The 14,568-nt window shown below is 32.5% G+C and overlaps 1 protein-coding gene across 1 annotated transcript in view; it reads right to left on the reverse strand.

Annotated features, from left to right (window-relative positions):
• The window catches only part of LOC129221376 (RNA-binding protein Musashi homolog Rbp6-like), a 640,262-nt gene that overhangs the window by 246,311 nt on the left and 379,383 nt on the right, over positions 1 to 14,568 (reverse strand). The window contains exon 6 of the mRNA XM_054855847.1: positions 12,555 to 12,647. Within this exon, the coding sequence (XP_054711822.1) occupies positions 12,555 to 12,647 (93 nt within the window). The remainder of the gene's footprint in view (positions 1 to 12,554; positions 12,648 to 14,568) is intronic.

Below are 14,568 nucleotides of genomic sequence, written 5' to 3' on the forward strand. Positions count from 1 at the left end.
ATTGTTATTTATTTATTTATTTATTATTTAGCACTTGTTAAAAAGCTTGTCCCATAAATTGCCAATCCACTCAAGACAGAAAAGGTATAATAATAGCATTAAAATGAAAAAAAAAAAAAAAAGTTTTAATTTGATGACTTGAGTGGAGGAAAATCTTTATAACCTGTATCAATACGAGTTAAATTTGGAAAATTTCAAAAGACCACAATCCACAATTCTAATGTCCAGCCAAACATTATTTTATTTGATAATAACTTTAGACTACCATTAGTCATTGTTTTTGGCAACGGTTCAAAATCTTGCCCCAAACTGACAGAGAGTAATTAAGACCTTAATAAAAATAAAATAACTTCAATGTCGCGTTTTTGGTGTAACCTAGTTTTATCTGTTTCAGGTAACATATTGGCATGATTTGCTCCCGAATGTGTAATCCGTTTTTCAATAATGAGCGATACTTTTTCAGCTCTTACATGTATTTTTACATACTCTATTATTGTTTTAGCTATACTGAATATCCCTCGTAACAGAACTTGATGGCTAACGCTAAACAAAAAGAAATTCTGCAGTAATGCAGATAATTATATCGACAATTTAAAAAACAGAAATACAGGATGAGTTTCACAACTACAACGTTAAATTTTTTTTTAACCCCATGAGAACTACTGTCATGAATAACTGAAATAATTTCATTTCAAACCCTCTTGAACATAGTGTAAAATTAAGCACAAATTCGTTAAAGATCCTAACGTTTGTTCCAATTGAAGAAAGAGCTTTTTTAATACAGTCAAACAGGTAGCACACAAAGCGGTTCTTAATATTATCGTTAAAATTAAATAAATCTATTTGCAAGGGGAAAAAATGGGAAAATTACGAAAAATTATTAATTAGTCAAGAGAAGTAATTAAATAGAAAGATATAATACCAGTTTTTTTTTTTTTTTTTTAATTTTCAGATGAAGACCGTTTGCAGCCTTTATTTTGCGATGTTTCTTTAATTGTTATTTTGGCTTAAAAAATGATTCCTTTTCATAATGTATGTATGAAAATAAATATCATTTAATAATGATAGAAAGATATCGACCAAAAAAAATAAATAAATAAAACAATGTTTTTTCAAAAATGATTTTTAAAAAAATAAATAAAAAAGAGTACGAAAAGCAAAATTAGCCGCCGTAAGCAGCTCATCGTTAAAATTTAATAAATATATTTGCAAAAAAATAACAAATAAAAATAAATAAATAAGTAAAATAAATAAATAAATAAATAAAAATCTTGGAAAATTATGAAAAAGAATTAATCAGTGAAGAGAAATAATTAAATAGAAATATATAGCACCAGTTTTTTTTTTATTTTTAATTTTCAGGTGAAGACCGTTTGCAGCCCTTATTTTACGATATTTCTTCAATTAACTAATTGTCATTTATGCTGAAAAAATATGTCCCTTTCATAATGTATGGAGGAAAATAAATATCATTTAACAATGAAAGAAAGACATCGACACAGAAAAAGAAAACGATATTTTGTTTTCAAAAGTGACAAAAAAAAAAGAGAGTACTAAAAGCAAAATTAGTCGCCGTAGGCAGCTAGCTGCCTACGATACCTCATTAGAAATTCTACAGGGTTCTTTTCTCGATTCCAGTTTTTCTCCGTTGTTTAGTTCGCACAGTAATAAAAGATAACGAGTTGTTGGAAAATATAACTTTTAACGCCACGTGTTTGAAAAAAAAAAGAACTATTAATCTCAAACCTATTCAAGAACTTATACATATTTATTGCGCATTAAAAGAACTTACATTAAAAAGTGCATGAAATTAAGCACCGTTTTGTTTCGTAAATACTAAAAGAAAAAAGTAAATTTTTCTATTTAATATAGACATATGGATTTTTTAAAATCTATTAGACTAGAAACATAAAACCCATTTTAAAACTCATTCACAGCATTATTTATTTATTTGTTATGAATGAAACATCAAACATAAACTCTGTAAGTTTAGATTGCAATCCATTATTTATTAAAAAAAAAATTTTTCATCTATTTTATTTCACTTTACAAGTTTAAAATGGTGCCCAAAAATTAAAAAAAAAAAAGAAAAGAAAGAATCCGTAAAGAGCATGTATATGGAAAGTTCCCAACACATTACAACCGTGTGTGGAAATTTTTAAGTTCCATATGTACGTGTTTTTACATTTCTGGTATGCATGTGAAAGATATTCTGGGAGAAAACATGACTACATCATTCCACATGCAAAGAATGTTCTATTTAATAAATGCACGTAGAAAAATGTAATTAGCTTTGATATTTCTAAAAGACGATTTTTAACTTGTACTTTATTTATAAAAATATTAATTTGAAATAAATAAACAAGATTCAAGCGTTTTTCCTCTTAGAACTAAAAACAAGAACACGGAAAATGAATTCAAAAGCAATTACTTTGCACTTTTCCAGGAACAAACATTTTTTTCCCCTTTTTACACGATGTTGCCATTTTATTTTTGATGTTTCTTTTAAATTCCGTGCTCTTCAGTGAAATGGTTGTACTTAATTTTAAGAAATAAACTGAGGGCAATAGAAACTGTTAAAATTTTTCGTTAAAGTGCACTAATTAATTATGCAAAAGTAATTAAGAAGCTACATTTTACTAATTATGAAAATTACAGACACATCATTCGAAAAAGAATTTCGAAGCACAATGGCGCAACGAATTTCATGATTCAATTAAAAGAAGGGAACATTTTAACTGATAGCATTAAAAGTACAATATACAGTAAGAGTAACATAAAAAAGGAAAGAATTATGGTTTATAATTTTTAATCGCGTCATTTAAATATATTCGGAAATATAACGACGCAAGAGGCTGCGAAAGAATTTATCATCCAGCAATTTATCCGAATAATGTCATTTAATGACATAAAAATACAAAATGACGGCGTTAACATAACTGCAACTGTCAAAAGAAATTTGAATCGCGACCTTAGAAGAGAGTATTGGGGAGATAGGGAAGTGAAATTAAATTTAAGAATTAATCTCATACGCACGAAAATTACATATTTGAAATTTCTACCCAAAATGGAATGGCGTGCAGATGGTTTTAACAGGCATAATTATGAACTCAGCTTTTGAAATTCTTAGCAAACTGTTAATTATTGTTAGAAGATACTTTTGTTTTGTTTTTATGGAAGATTCTCATTTTTCCCACTGTATGCCATCTTTTCTTTTTTATTAGATTAATTTTAAGTAATAATTACTTCCCGAACTACTTTCTAAACTTTATTTATTCACTTGTTAATTTCCATTTTATATTTTAAAAAAGAGTGGTGCAGGTCATTATCATTTTGTTTCAAATATTTTGCACTGTTTCCCATGAAAATTTTCTCCAAAGCTGGAATTTTTGATATGATGCTTAAGTTATTGCGCATTTTTATTCCAGTTTCTGGGTTAAAGAGACAAATTTACAAAATTGAGGCAGCTCTATTTGCTTTGTGCTTTTAATTTCTTTCTGAAGAATAAACTATCAAAAACTTCTTTACCCCCCCCCCAAAAAAAAAAAAATAAATAAATAAATAAACTGCAATTACACGCTAAAGACAAAAGCGCAGTAAAAAAGGAGAAAAAAAAAGAAGAAAACATCCATTCGTTTACAAAGTAGATCGCTTTAACCTTTCAGAATGTTTTAAAATAGACAAAAACATTTACGCAAATAATAGACACATTTTTAACGAAGAAAAGGAGATAGTAGCGCCATCTGCACGATGCCAACGGCACTGGGCTTAAAAAACAAAGGGAGAAAAAAATTTGAAACAAATGCCTCCCCCTTTTTTTTTCACTACTTCTTATTTGTATTTTTTTCATCTCAACCCAGCTTATAGAAAGGAATACTGAACGAAAAAAAAGGAAAAAATCTTCGACCGATGTCGTCGCTAAGGCAACACACTACCACCTACGTTATTGTTATGACTTCCCGTATAGCATTTTGTACAATGAGCAGCCCATTAAATATCAGCAGACATTTTTCTCTGGCGTCCTCTGTTAGTGACTTCCCTTCACTTCCCCCTCAGGCGATCGGAGCTTCTTTTTTTTCCTCCCCTTTTTTTCACATTTTTTATATATAGGAGATATTTCTGCAGTTCCTTGAGTGTAGGCTCAAATATTTTGCCGCTGAATCCAGAAATTGGAGTTTGCTTGTTTCTATGCTGGTGCCAGATGGTGAAAAGCTTATTTATTGTTGGAGCTATATCAGATTCTTCCCCCTTTGAGCCACTTACTTTGGTTCTGTGTTTCTGAGGTTCTTTCAGACCACAATAAATAAAGAAATAAATAAATAAAGCCGAACAAGCGAATTACAATGAGACCATATTGCGAGATATAAATCAGAATATCCATTTTTTTTTCACCCATTCTTCATCCTATCAGTGAAAGCAAGAATGTCTCCAAGAGAATTTTGTTGAACAAACTGTGGCACAACAGATCAATGCACGAAATACCTGAGCCCAATCCTACAATTTTATACGCATCCATTGGCACACTCACGCACTTGCACATTGTATATATTTTACGAAAATTGTTATTTATATGTAGGATCATGCAATCATAGTATTTCCTCGTGTAATCATAAAATTGTTAAGGGTAATAATAGGACGATGTAATGCATAGGTTTTACCTCGGCTTGTCGCCGATATAGTCACGTGATTTCGTGACACGTGTGTTTTGTGTCGTCTATTTTGTAAAATAAATACCTAGTTTTAACAGTGACTAGGAGTCATTTCCCATGTATATACGTATATGCATAAAAGTGCAGCCAGAATTTAAAATCTTGGAGGTTGGAGGGATTACAGTTCTTAGATGCATACAAAACACTATATTAGGACTAGCAAAATGTATTAAAGCTTATCAAGGGGTTGACTTTCATTATATTAATGTGCTTTTACCAAAAGGATTTTATAATAACAGATTCTCATATTTTCACTGAGAGCTTTATTAATCATGTGTATGCAAAGATTGACGAATTTGAATACTCTTAAAACGATTTACAGCTAAGACGAGCTCGTGTCGATCCACGTCTTTTGTATATTAATCTTCGAATAAAACGAACTACGGTTAAGACGAATTGGTTTTATAGGTTTTGAGTTCGTTTTAACAAGGTTCGACAATTATAAGAACTGTTCATCAGAACTAACTTGCTCTCTTTCTGTCTTTCTCTAAAAATAAATACAGGGTGAGTGAAAAAGGAACACTGAATACATAACCAAAACTAAATAAACTACAGTAAAACTTCCATGCAGTGAACGTCATTAAAGAAAAAAAATGATGATTGTGAACATTACGAGTGCCCTGTGTAATCTCTATAAATATTCTTGACTTTAAAAAAATACATATACATAATAAATTTATTAGCGATCTGAAATAAGTGTTACTTTTTCACTCGAATTTTGCAGATAGAAATTATGGAAGCGATAACGCTGTTCACTAAAAATGTCGATTTCGGTCTCTTGAAAAACATCAACTGGTACCTCGTTAGTAACATTAACCTTTCAATTACACAAAAGTAGAACCGAAGGCTTTTGCCTAGATTGCCATCATTACCTAAATTTATTATACAAAAATGCAAAGAAAAACTAGCCACGTGCTGGCCGTCTTTTTCAGGGCGTGGAAGCCCCAGAAAGATAGATCGCCATGCCATTAGATGGTCGGCTATTTTAACGAGCCCAGGTCCTCTAAAAAATTAATAATGGGTGATTGACGGGGGAGAGGAAGGGGCCGATAACAGACGATGGATAATCGGATTCGGCGGGAAAAAATATTCTATGCCGGACGACGACCGACGTGGATAGAATTATGAAAGGAGGGGGAGGGGAGGCACACTACTCCAATCGACCAACGGAGAAAGTGAACCAAAAAAAAAAAAAAAGTTTTTTCTACTTTTATAATTTTCGAGTTTTCATTCTTGGGCGAAGTACACTTTAATTTTTCCGATCCGGAGCTATCCATGGCGGAAAATTGAGAGTTTAAAAATATTCTTTCAAAAAAAGAAAAAGTTAAAATTTTCATTTTTTTCCTGAAAAGTTTATAACATGATATTGCTAAGCGCCTAGCAAAGATTAAAGTGTTAAAAATGTTCTTATCGGTGAAAGTGCTGTACCCTCACATTTTACTCCTATCACAGGTAAATATGCTTCATTTAGAACGATCATTCCTTAAAAGAAATTTTTCTATTTTTCGTAAATTTGAGTTTTTTCAAGTATATAGGAGAATGTGGGGCAAAGTGAAATGGTTAAGATGACTGAGTTTTTTTTTCAAAATGAACAAATTAGAAATTTGTTTTGAAAATTACAGTACATAAAGAATAATATACTGTAAATGTAAACGTATTGTAAAGAATTATGAATTTTATAATAACTTTCGTTGAAACAGTATTTTTTATTTTTGGCAATAAATTTGAGTCTTCATTAAAAAAAAAAAGTAGATATTTTTTACTCTTCTTTCTAATGGGCAAAGTGAAAAATAAAATATTTTTCTACTGAAATATTATCTACAGTCAGCCCTCGTTTATCGCGGTTCATTCGTTCCAGACTTGACCGCGATATCTGAATTTCCGCAAAGTAGGATTCTGTAGAGCGCATAAAACTTACTTACGGCAATTTAAATAGGTTTTTATCATAGTTAGAGACCCCTAGACATGAAACAGTACCCTTAGCCATCATTACATTTCTATTACTAAATATATTGCACAAAATATGAGAAAATTAGATATGTTAGAAATAATAGATATCACATTGTTAATTATTGGGAAATAAACTACACACACACACGCAGTTCTTATACACTACTACTAATCTATGAAAAAATCTCAACTAGTTCGATGAAGAATCAATTGCCCGTTACTGACCGTAGGTGCCCCCGTCTTCCTCTACATTTACGTGTACAACTTAAAAAACTAGTACATTGTTGAACAGCATTTACAGATGTATTTATTTCCTAGTAATAATACAGTGATTTATACTTTCCAGTTAGTGCTTAACGGTTAAAATGGGATTCCCTACACTCTCTTCGGCGATTTTATACTTCCACTCCCTCAACTAGTACAACTAGCCCCTCAGACCTTACTTAAAAGCTTACCTTACTTAAAAGACATATACTTTGTTATTCTTTTGTAGAAAAAATACACGAGCGCATAAAAAAGGCTATTTACTATATTTGAAAAAAAAAACTAGAAAAAACCGCGATGTAGTGAAGCCGCAAAAGTTGAAGCGCGAAGTAGCGGTGGACGACTGTATTTGACTATAAAACATATTTTTGACCTAAGGAATCAGTAAATAAAAGGTTAAATGAATAAATGAAAAGATAATGAAACAAAAAACAAATAATTAAATAAATAAATCAATTGATACCTGAAGAAAAATAAATGAGCGAGTAAAAGAATGAATGAATAAGAAAATAAGTAAATGAATGAATAAATAAGTGAATTACTAAATGAAGGAATGTAAATGCATTAATTAATAAATGAAAACGTAAGTGATTTAGATTAAATGATTGAGTGAGTAAATGAAAGAAACTATTTCACTTTGCCCCATCCACTTTGCCCCGTATGTACTTGACTAATTGCACAATTTATTTGAAATACAAATAAGCTCAATATTAATTAAATTTTTGCAGCATTGAAAATATGAGGAGGTCTCAATTAATATTTCAAATGATTATAACAAGAACTTTATCATTTTATAGAAACAAAAATAATTTTTGACTTACAACAAAATATTACAACATGAGTATCAATTTTTAAAATTTCCTGCATTACCAAATGATTTAATCTTCGGCGGTATTTTTTTTCCTGACTGTAATAAACTAGATATGGTACTACATACTTAAAATAATATCAGCTAAGTGGAGCTAAAAGCAGAATAAGTATTTCATTATTTCACTTTACCCCGCTATTTTACTTTACCCCCTGTTCTCCTACTAAAAGTTTTCAATATTTTTATTGGTTGTACAATAGTAACTGAAAGTTGAGTGAATAAATTACGTGTGAGCTTCTGAATCCAAAATGAGACTGTCGCATTGATTGTTGGCTAGTGAAAAATTAAAATGTTTTGGTAGAAACAAAAATAAAAAGAAAATACAGATTAATATAGAATTTTACAACCAGTTGATTGTTAAATGACAGCAGCACAAGTTTTTTCTTTCGTTTAAACTCTTGCGCATTACACTGAGCGGTAAAATAAAAACATAAGCGGCAAAACCGAAAAAAATCTGATTTTTTTTTAAAATATATTTTTCTTCAAAAAAGCTTCTGAAATCCTTCATAAAAAATATCACATTAGTGCAATTGTAAAAGAAGTTAACTCATTAATGGGTGTTCCGGCAGTAGCCATGCACGATCAACAAAAACGAGTCCAAGATGAGGCCACATGTGACAACCTTTCTTCAACAAGACACTTCGGCTCTCATTTTTTTTTCTTTTTCATTTGGGGGGGGGGGGGGCAGGAAGCTCATAAGAAATTTTTCAAAAATATTCTTACTACTTATCAGCTGCTTTTTAAAAACTTCAGCAGTTCGAAACGTTGTTTCCATTTGGTTAGGAGTAAAAGTAAGCATGATTAATTTCGAACTTAAGCTGTGACATAAGCTGACACCAGAATTAATGTTCATAAAACTTCAACATTTAAATCTGTACTGCGATTAAATAGTTGAATTTATATGTCACCTAGAGATTATCACCAAAGATAGGGATGAAAAAGTATTTGATAGGGGAAAAATTAAAGACAGGAGAGAAGAAAAAAAAAAAAAAAAAAGAGAAGGAAACGGGTGAGTAAAAATAGTTTAAATAAAAACATTTAAAAAAATTCTTTTTTTTTTTTTTTTTTTGGAATAAAAAAGCATTGCGAGATTTACAGTTTTTAATTTTACAGTCTGGTCATAATTTTAAACATAGACGAGATCAAAAGTTGTGATGCTCGATCCATAAACCATTGTGATGGACTACTATCGCTAGAGCGTCAAAAAACAGATGAAACTAACTACCAACATATGTTCAGGGACAGATACAAGGCAGCGGCAACGGGAGCGATCCCTTGAGGGACACTCTACCGATAATTTTTCGATATTGAAGTTCTAATAGTGAAATTTTAGACGAGTTTAACGATATTAGGGAAGGGATGTTTCGGGCTCTCCCCAGGAGTTCGAAACTTTTTGTGATCATTTTTGTTAATCTGTTTACATTAAAGATAGTAAAAAGTAAGAGATAAAAACCAATCGCCTTCCAATTGAAAACTTTCTAGATTTGCATATATTACAGGCACACTACCGAATCACAACGTTTACTCATCGTTGAGTAACAATCAATTAACACTTTATTGTGTGATTGTGAACGTAGTAAAATAGAATAATGACGAACACATGCACGTCATGGCTTTGGATACGAGAATTTATGATGTACGCAGTCACATCATAGTGCGGAGGGGTGAATGGGGCCTTGGAGTGGTTTAAGAATGATAAAAAACGTTGTGTGAAAACTCCAAAAGCATTACACTCATGTTTTACTCAGGAAATAGTTTTCAAACCAGTTAAAGAGGGAAAAAGAAAACTGCTTATTAAAATTTCGTTAAACAATGTTCGCATAAAAGATTTATCCAATGCATATCGAAAGACTATTCACTTATCATTAAAAATTAAAGACTTATTCATTAAAAATCGACAACTTCATTCTTTCTCAGGTTTGTTTTAATTAAAAAAAAATGCGCTTTTTTTTATTATTTATTTATTTTTTAACGATGGAACGCATAAAAAGCCACTTAGTTGAATGAGACATCATGCCGCAAAAACAATAACTGCATCAACATTACTCGAGTACCTACGGCGGGTATGTACTCTTTCCACCAGGTGGCGCATCGTCGCAGCCACTAAAGCTGCGCCCCTGCTGATGCCCGGCTAAGCAGTCGTTAAGGTAACGACTGCGAAGCAAATTCTGCAGAATGTCGCTTGTTCTACAAGATAACGAGCGTGGGACGGTAAAAAATGGCCACGAGCAATGGACAAAGTCGGGCACAGATCACGCTCGCTTTGTTAAAACACGACGTAGCTGCAAGAAGGAAAAAGCAAAAAAAGTTCGAGCTTTGATGATGAAGCGCGGCTGCATTAATATAAAAGTGGAGCGGAGGTCTTCGGAAAGCAAGTAAGAGAGTTAAACGTCAGACTACAAAGTTGCAACAAAAATGTTGGCCCTTAGGAAATAGAAAAGGCTAAGTCCGCGCTCAAACCCGTAAAGCTAAAAAATACGAGAGTTATTTGCAGAGCTGCGGAGTCGGAGCCGGACTGTTTTTTGGGTAAAAGAGTCGGAGTTGGAAGCCGAAGCTTTGAAATTCCAAGAGTCGGAGTCAGTCATTTTCCCTCAAGGTCAGCAACTGAGCTACTCTATAAGTGCAAGCGGAGTCGGACGGATTTTGTGGTAAAGCAATGCTGAAAAATTCCTTGAGTCGCCGATTTTCCCTTCGACTTCGTAGCCCTCGTTATTTGACAATTTTGAAAAGATTTGTTCAAAAAAAGTATTATTTTCTAATTTAATTACTGTTAACAGGGAGATCTCTATGGAATTTTATAAATACGGGTTTTATGCCAGTTATTAGAGAATCGAGAAATTGAAGTTCTTAGGAGCAAAAGGGTGGAAGTGCTAAAATAAAAAGTATAAATAGTAGGAGAAACTCATCTGTTTTGAGAAATAGATGGGCAAGTTCATGACGAAATACTCACAAGTGCCAAGAAAAATAAAATTAATTCAGAGCTACTAATATCAAGCCTGTGGATGATAACGCAACGCTCAAGCATCCACGCAACAATCCACTCTCCACGCGACCATAGATCGCGAGGCCACACTGGCTGTCGGGTCAGCAAACCGATAATGAAGTCATGTATGCACAATCGAGAACACTGACTGCAAGGAGCAGGAACAAGTAGGAACACTATCAAAACATCGGCCCGGCATTAGCCCGCCAAGAACAACAGCAGTCATTTGTCAGACAGCACCACTTCGGCATATTAAGAACAGTCGCCATGGCAGCTGCAAGTCCATCAATCCCAACTCCCATAAGGGGATCCTTCTGAGACTTTTTCAACTTTTCCCTAGATCCAAAACGTGTTCTCTTTCAGATAATTGCCATCATTCGGTGGCGTGAGGACTTAATGATAAAGATTGGATTCAAACATGATTACAGTCTCAAAAAACTGAATCAGTCATTTTGTGGATAAATTTATTTTCCGGGCTATTTTCAAGATAAAAATTCTGCAACATATTTTTTGTTTAGGATTTTTTAAAACGGATCAATTCGATGGGAATGGCATAAAGATGTGCAATGAAATCCCGTTACATCGAATACCAATACGACGAAATGTCCATTTCAACGAAATTAAGTTTTCAATCCTGATTTTAGTTCCATTACATTGTTTGAATTCATGTACAATGAACAAAATTTGCAGGTTTTAGTGCTAAAAGAAATAGTATAATCCGCTCTTTTTAAAAAAAAAAATACAATAAAGACAACATTTCATGCTGTGCTCACTAAATTAACAGCATTGCCTAACTATTTACAGATAAAAATAATTCGGATTGAACTTGTTTTGAAGTAAATTGGCTTTAGTTTATTTTTAAATTTTCCATTCATATTCCAATTAAATGCATGTGATTTCTCACTTTTATGCACTTTACAATAAAATGCGGAGTTGATTTAGCAATGTGGTTGATGGTATCCATAGGTTTTTACAGTGAAAATATGTGTACGTTTTTACAGTGGCAAGCACGGACGAAGCTGGTTTTGAAGTAAAGCAATATAATTTGGATTGAGCTGGTTTTGAAGTAAATTTGCCTTATTTTATTTTTAAGTTTTACATTCAAATTTAAATTAAATGCATGTGGTTTCTCACTTTAATGCCATTTTCAAACCTGTACGATAAAAAATGTGAGTTGATCAGCAATGTTGTTGATATTATCCGTACGTTTTTACAGTGGCAATATGTATGTTTCTACAATGGGAAGTATGGACGGAGCTGGTTTTGATGTAAAATGAGTTTTTGGCAGTGATTTTCGACCTGACTGTAAGGGATTCGTATCAAATCGCATTGGTGGCGTGATAGATCGACGAAAAAATACAAAATTATGAAAAAGAGAAAAAAAAAATTTTGAAATGCATTTAGCTGGTATAAATTTCTATCACAAATTTGCTGCTTTGAGTGTATGTTTATTTTTTAACGTTTGGTGTTTGCATTTTAAAAGAGTAAGAGAAAGTACGAATTACCTTAAATTTTCACCCTTTTTAGAGGTAAAAAATAGTTAATGCAACATAAGGTACAAATGCTTTTCCACAATTTGATTTTTTGTTATCCTCATGAGATATAATTAATCTATCAAAATACATTTGAGAATCCGACACACGAGCATTCGATGCATTGAGATACGGAGCCATTTTTCTTGCACATCCAGTCAAATATGACATATTTCATGGGTCTTATGAATCATTGTCAGCTGTCTAGAAACGACGACGAACGGCGTAAATCAAGAATGTTTACTTACTCTACCAAATTGCTGGAAGTAGTTTTTTACATCCTCTAAAGTAGTGGGGGCGGAGAGGCCACCTATAAATACTTTCTTGGTCCTGGTCACCATCTAAAAAAGAAACAACAACGTTACTACCCGGCGATAAAAATACTTAGATATTAAGAGCCAAAATATAGATAGAAACGAGCTGATGTGTGCATCACATGACTTCTTTTTACTCCAGTTGAATGTCATTTTCTCATTATTGGCAGTTTTAATGTGATTCAATAGTTTACTCTCTAATTATCACCAAAAGTGGCCAAATTGAAACCATATTAAAAAATAAATTAATTAATTAATTAAATATATTTTTTTAATTGCCAAATTTGTCGCCAAGTTGGCGACCAAAAGACTGGCGATATATCGCCAAGTGTCCACCAAATTATAACACCACTTGAGTTGACATCGAAATTAACAATGATTTTCCCCTAAAAAGGGGCAAAAGACCCCCTTTGGAGCATCCAAATGCAACCAAAAAGGGAGGTGCACAACTAGACCCCACTAGGAATCTACGTACCAAATTTCAACTTTCTAGGACATTCTGTTCTTGAGTAATGCGACATACATACGCACATACAGACGTCATGAGAAAACGCGTTTTTTTCTCCGGAATCGTCAAAATGGTTATTTCGCGTGTCTATACGTTCTTAGGCACTTATACACGTGTGGTTGAGTCGAAAAAAAAAAAACTCAACATTCATTCGGGGGTGAGCAAAATGGAAATTAAGGTCGATTTTTGAGTGAAAATTTTTTCGCGAATACAATACTTCCTTTTTTGTAAAAAGGAAGTAAAAAAGAAATAGATATAAAGTGGAGTCTTGACTTACGCGAGGGATCCGCTTAGTCAAAATTTTGCATTGTGAAAAAGGGCGCGTAAACGACTTTTTGATAAACATAAACCACAATCTTAAACATCCATCAAACTGTATTAAAAAAATTTTTTTTACAATATACAATTAGATTTCTATACAAAAAAGTAAATTTGCGCTCCATTAGAAAAAAAAAAAAAAGCTATGTTTTTCATCATAAAATACTTTTGTGCTCTCTTCTCTTGTCAGAGACTTTCTCTTTTTCTCTCCACTAGCTGAAGATGACGCTGCACGCTTAGGTGTCATTAAATATCAGTAAATTTCACTTTTGGAAAGGAAAAAAAAAAGGACTAAACTGGTTTTTTGTACGCGCCATCAAATTAAGTTTTAGAGTGGTACTGTATGGAGTAGAAACTTTCGCCTTCCGTGATGTTAAAGAGAAGAAAGTCCATTCACGAAGCCAGGAACTTGCGCTTCGCTTCAGAAAAATCTCATGTTGCAAACGAAGAGTTCGCGTTAGCTCTCAGATACGCCAGTCGAGAAAAAATCGCATTTACGTATATCCGTATTGAGAAAGCCGAATCGCGTAGTAGCGCAAATCCACTGTATAGGTAGAGCAGTAGACATACAATGAAACCTGTGTATAACGATACTGTCTATAACGATAACCTATCTATAACAATATTTTTTTTTTGGTCCCAGCAAAATGTCAGCATGAATAATCAAACTGTCTATAACAATAACCTGTATATTACGATATTTTTCTTAGGTCCCAACAGTATCGTTGTAGACAGGTTTTACTGTGTGTATATATATATATATATATATATATATATATATCTTTTTTTTTTTTTTGAAAAGAAACACTTTGATTCACGTAGTACTGTCCGCTGTTCAACTGTAAAAAAAATAATAATAATAAAGCCAATAGCGTTCACATAGAAAAAGTAATTTATCCGTTATTAAATAAATACGAGACAATAATATGTACTCAAGGGCTTTCGTCAACAACAACTACATTCAACGCCGTTTTTTTCTTCTTGAAAATTCAACCGTAAAATCTTGTGAAGTTTCTTTCTTTTTTCTTTTCTTTTACACGAGGTCTTAAAGCCCATTTTTCATTTTAAACCTTAAACGAAAAATCACTACTCTTTCAACTTCTTCTCATTGAAACGTTTCTT

The sequence above is a fragment of the Uloborus diversus genome, chromosome 4 (assembly GCF_026930045.1).
Source record: "Uloborus diversus isolate 005 chromosome 4, Udiv.v.3.1, whole genome shotgun sequence".
Taxonomy (NCBI): Eukaryota; Metazoa; Arthropoda; class Arachnida; order Araneae; family Uloboridae; genus Uloborus; species Uloborus diversus.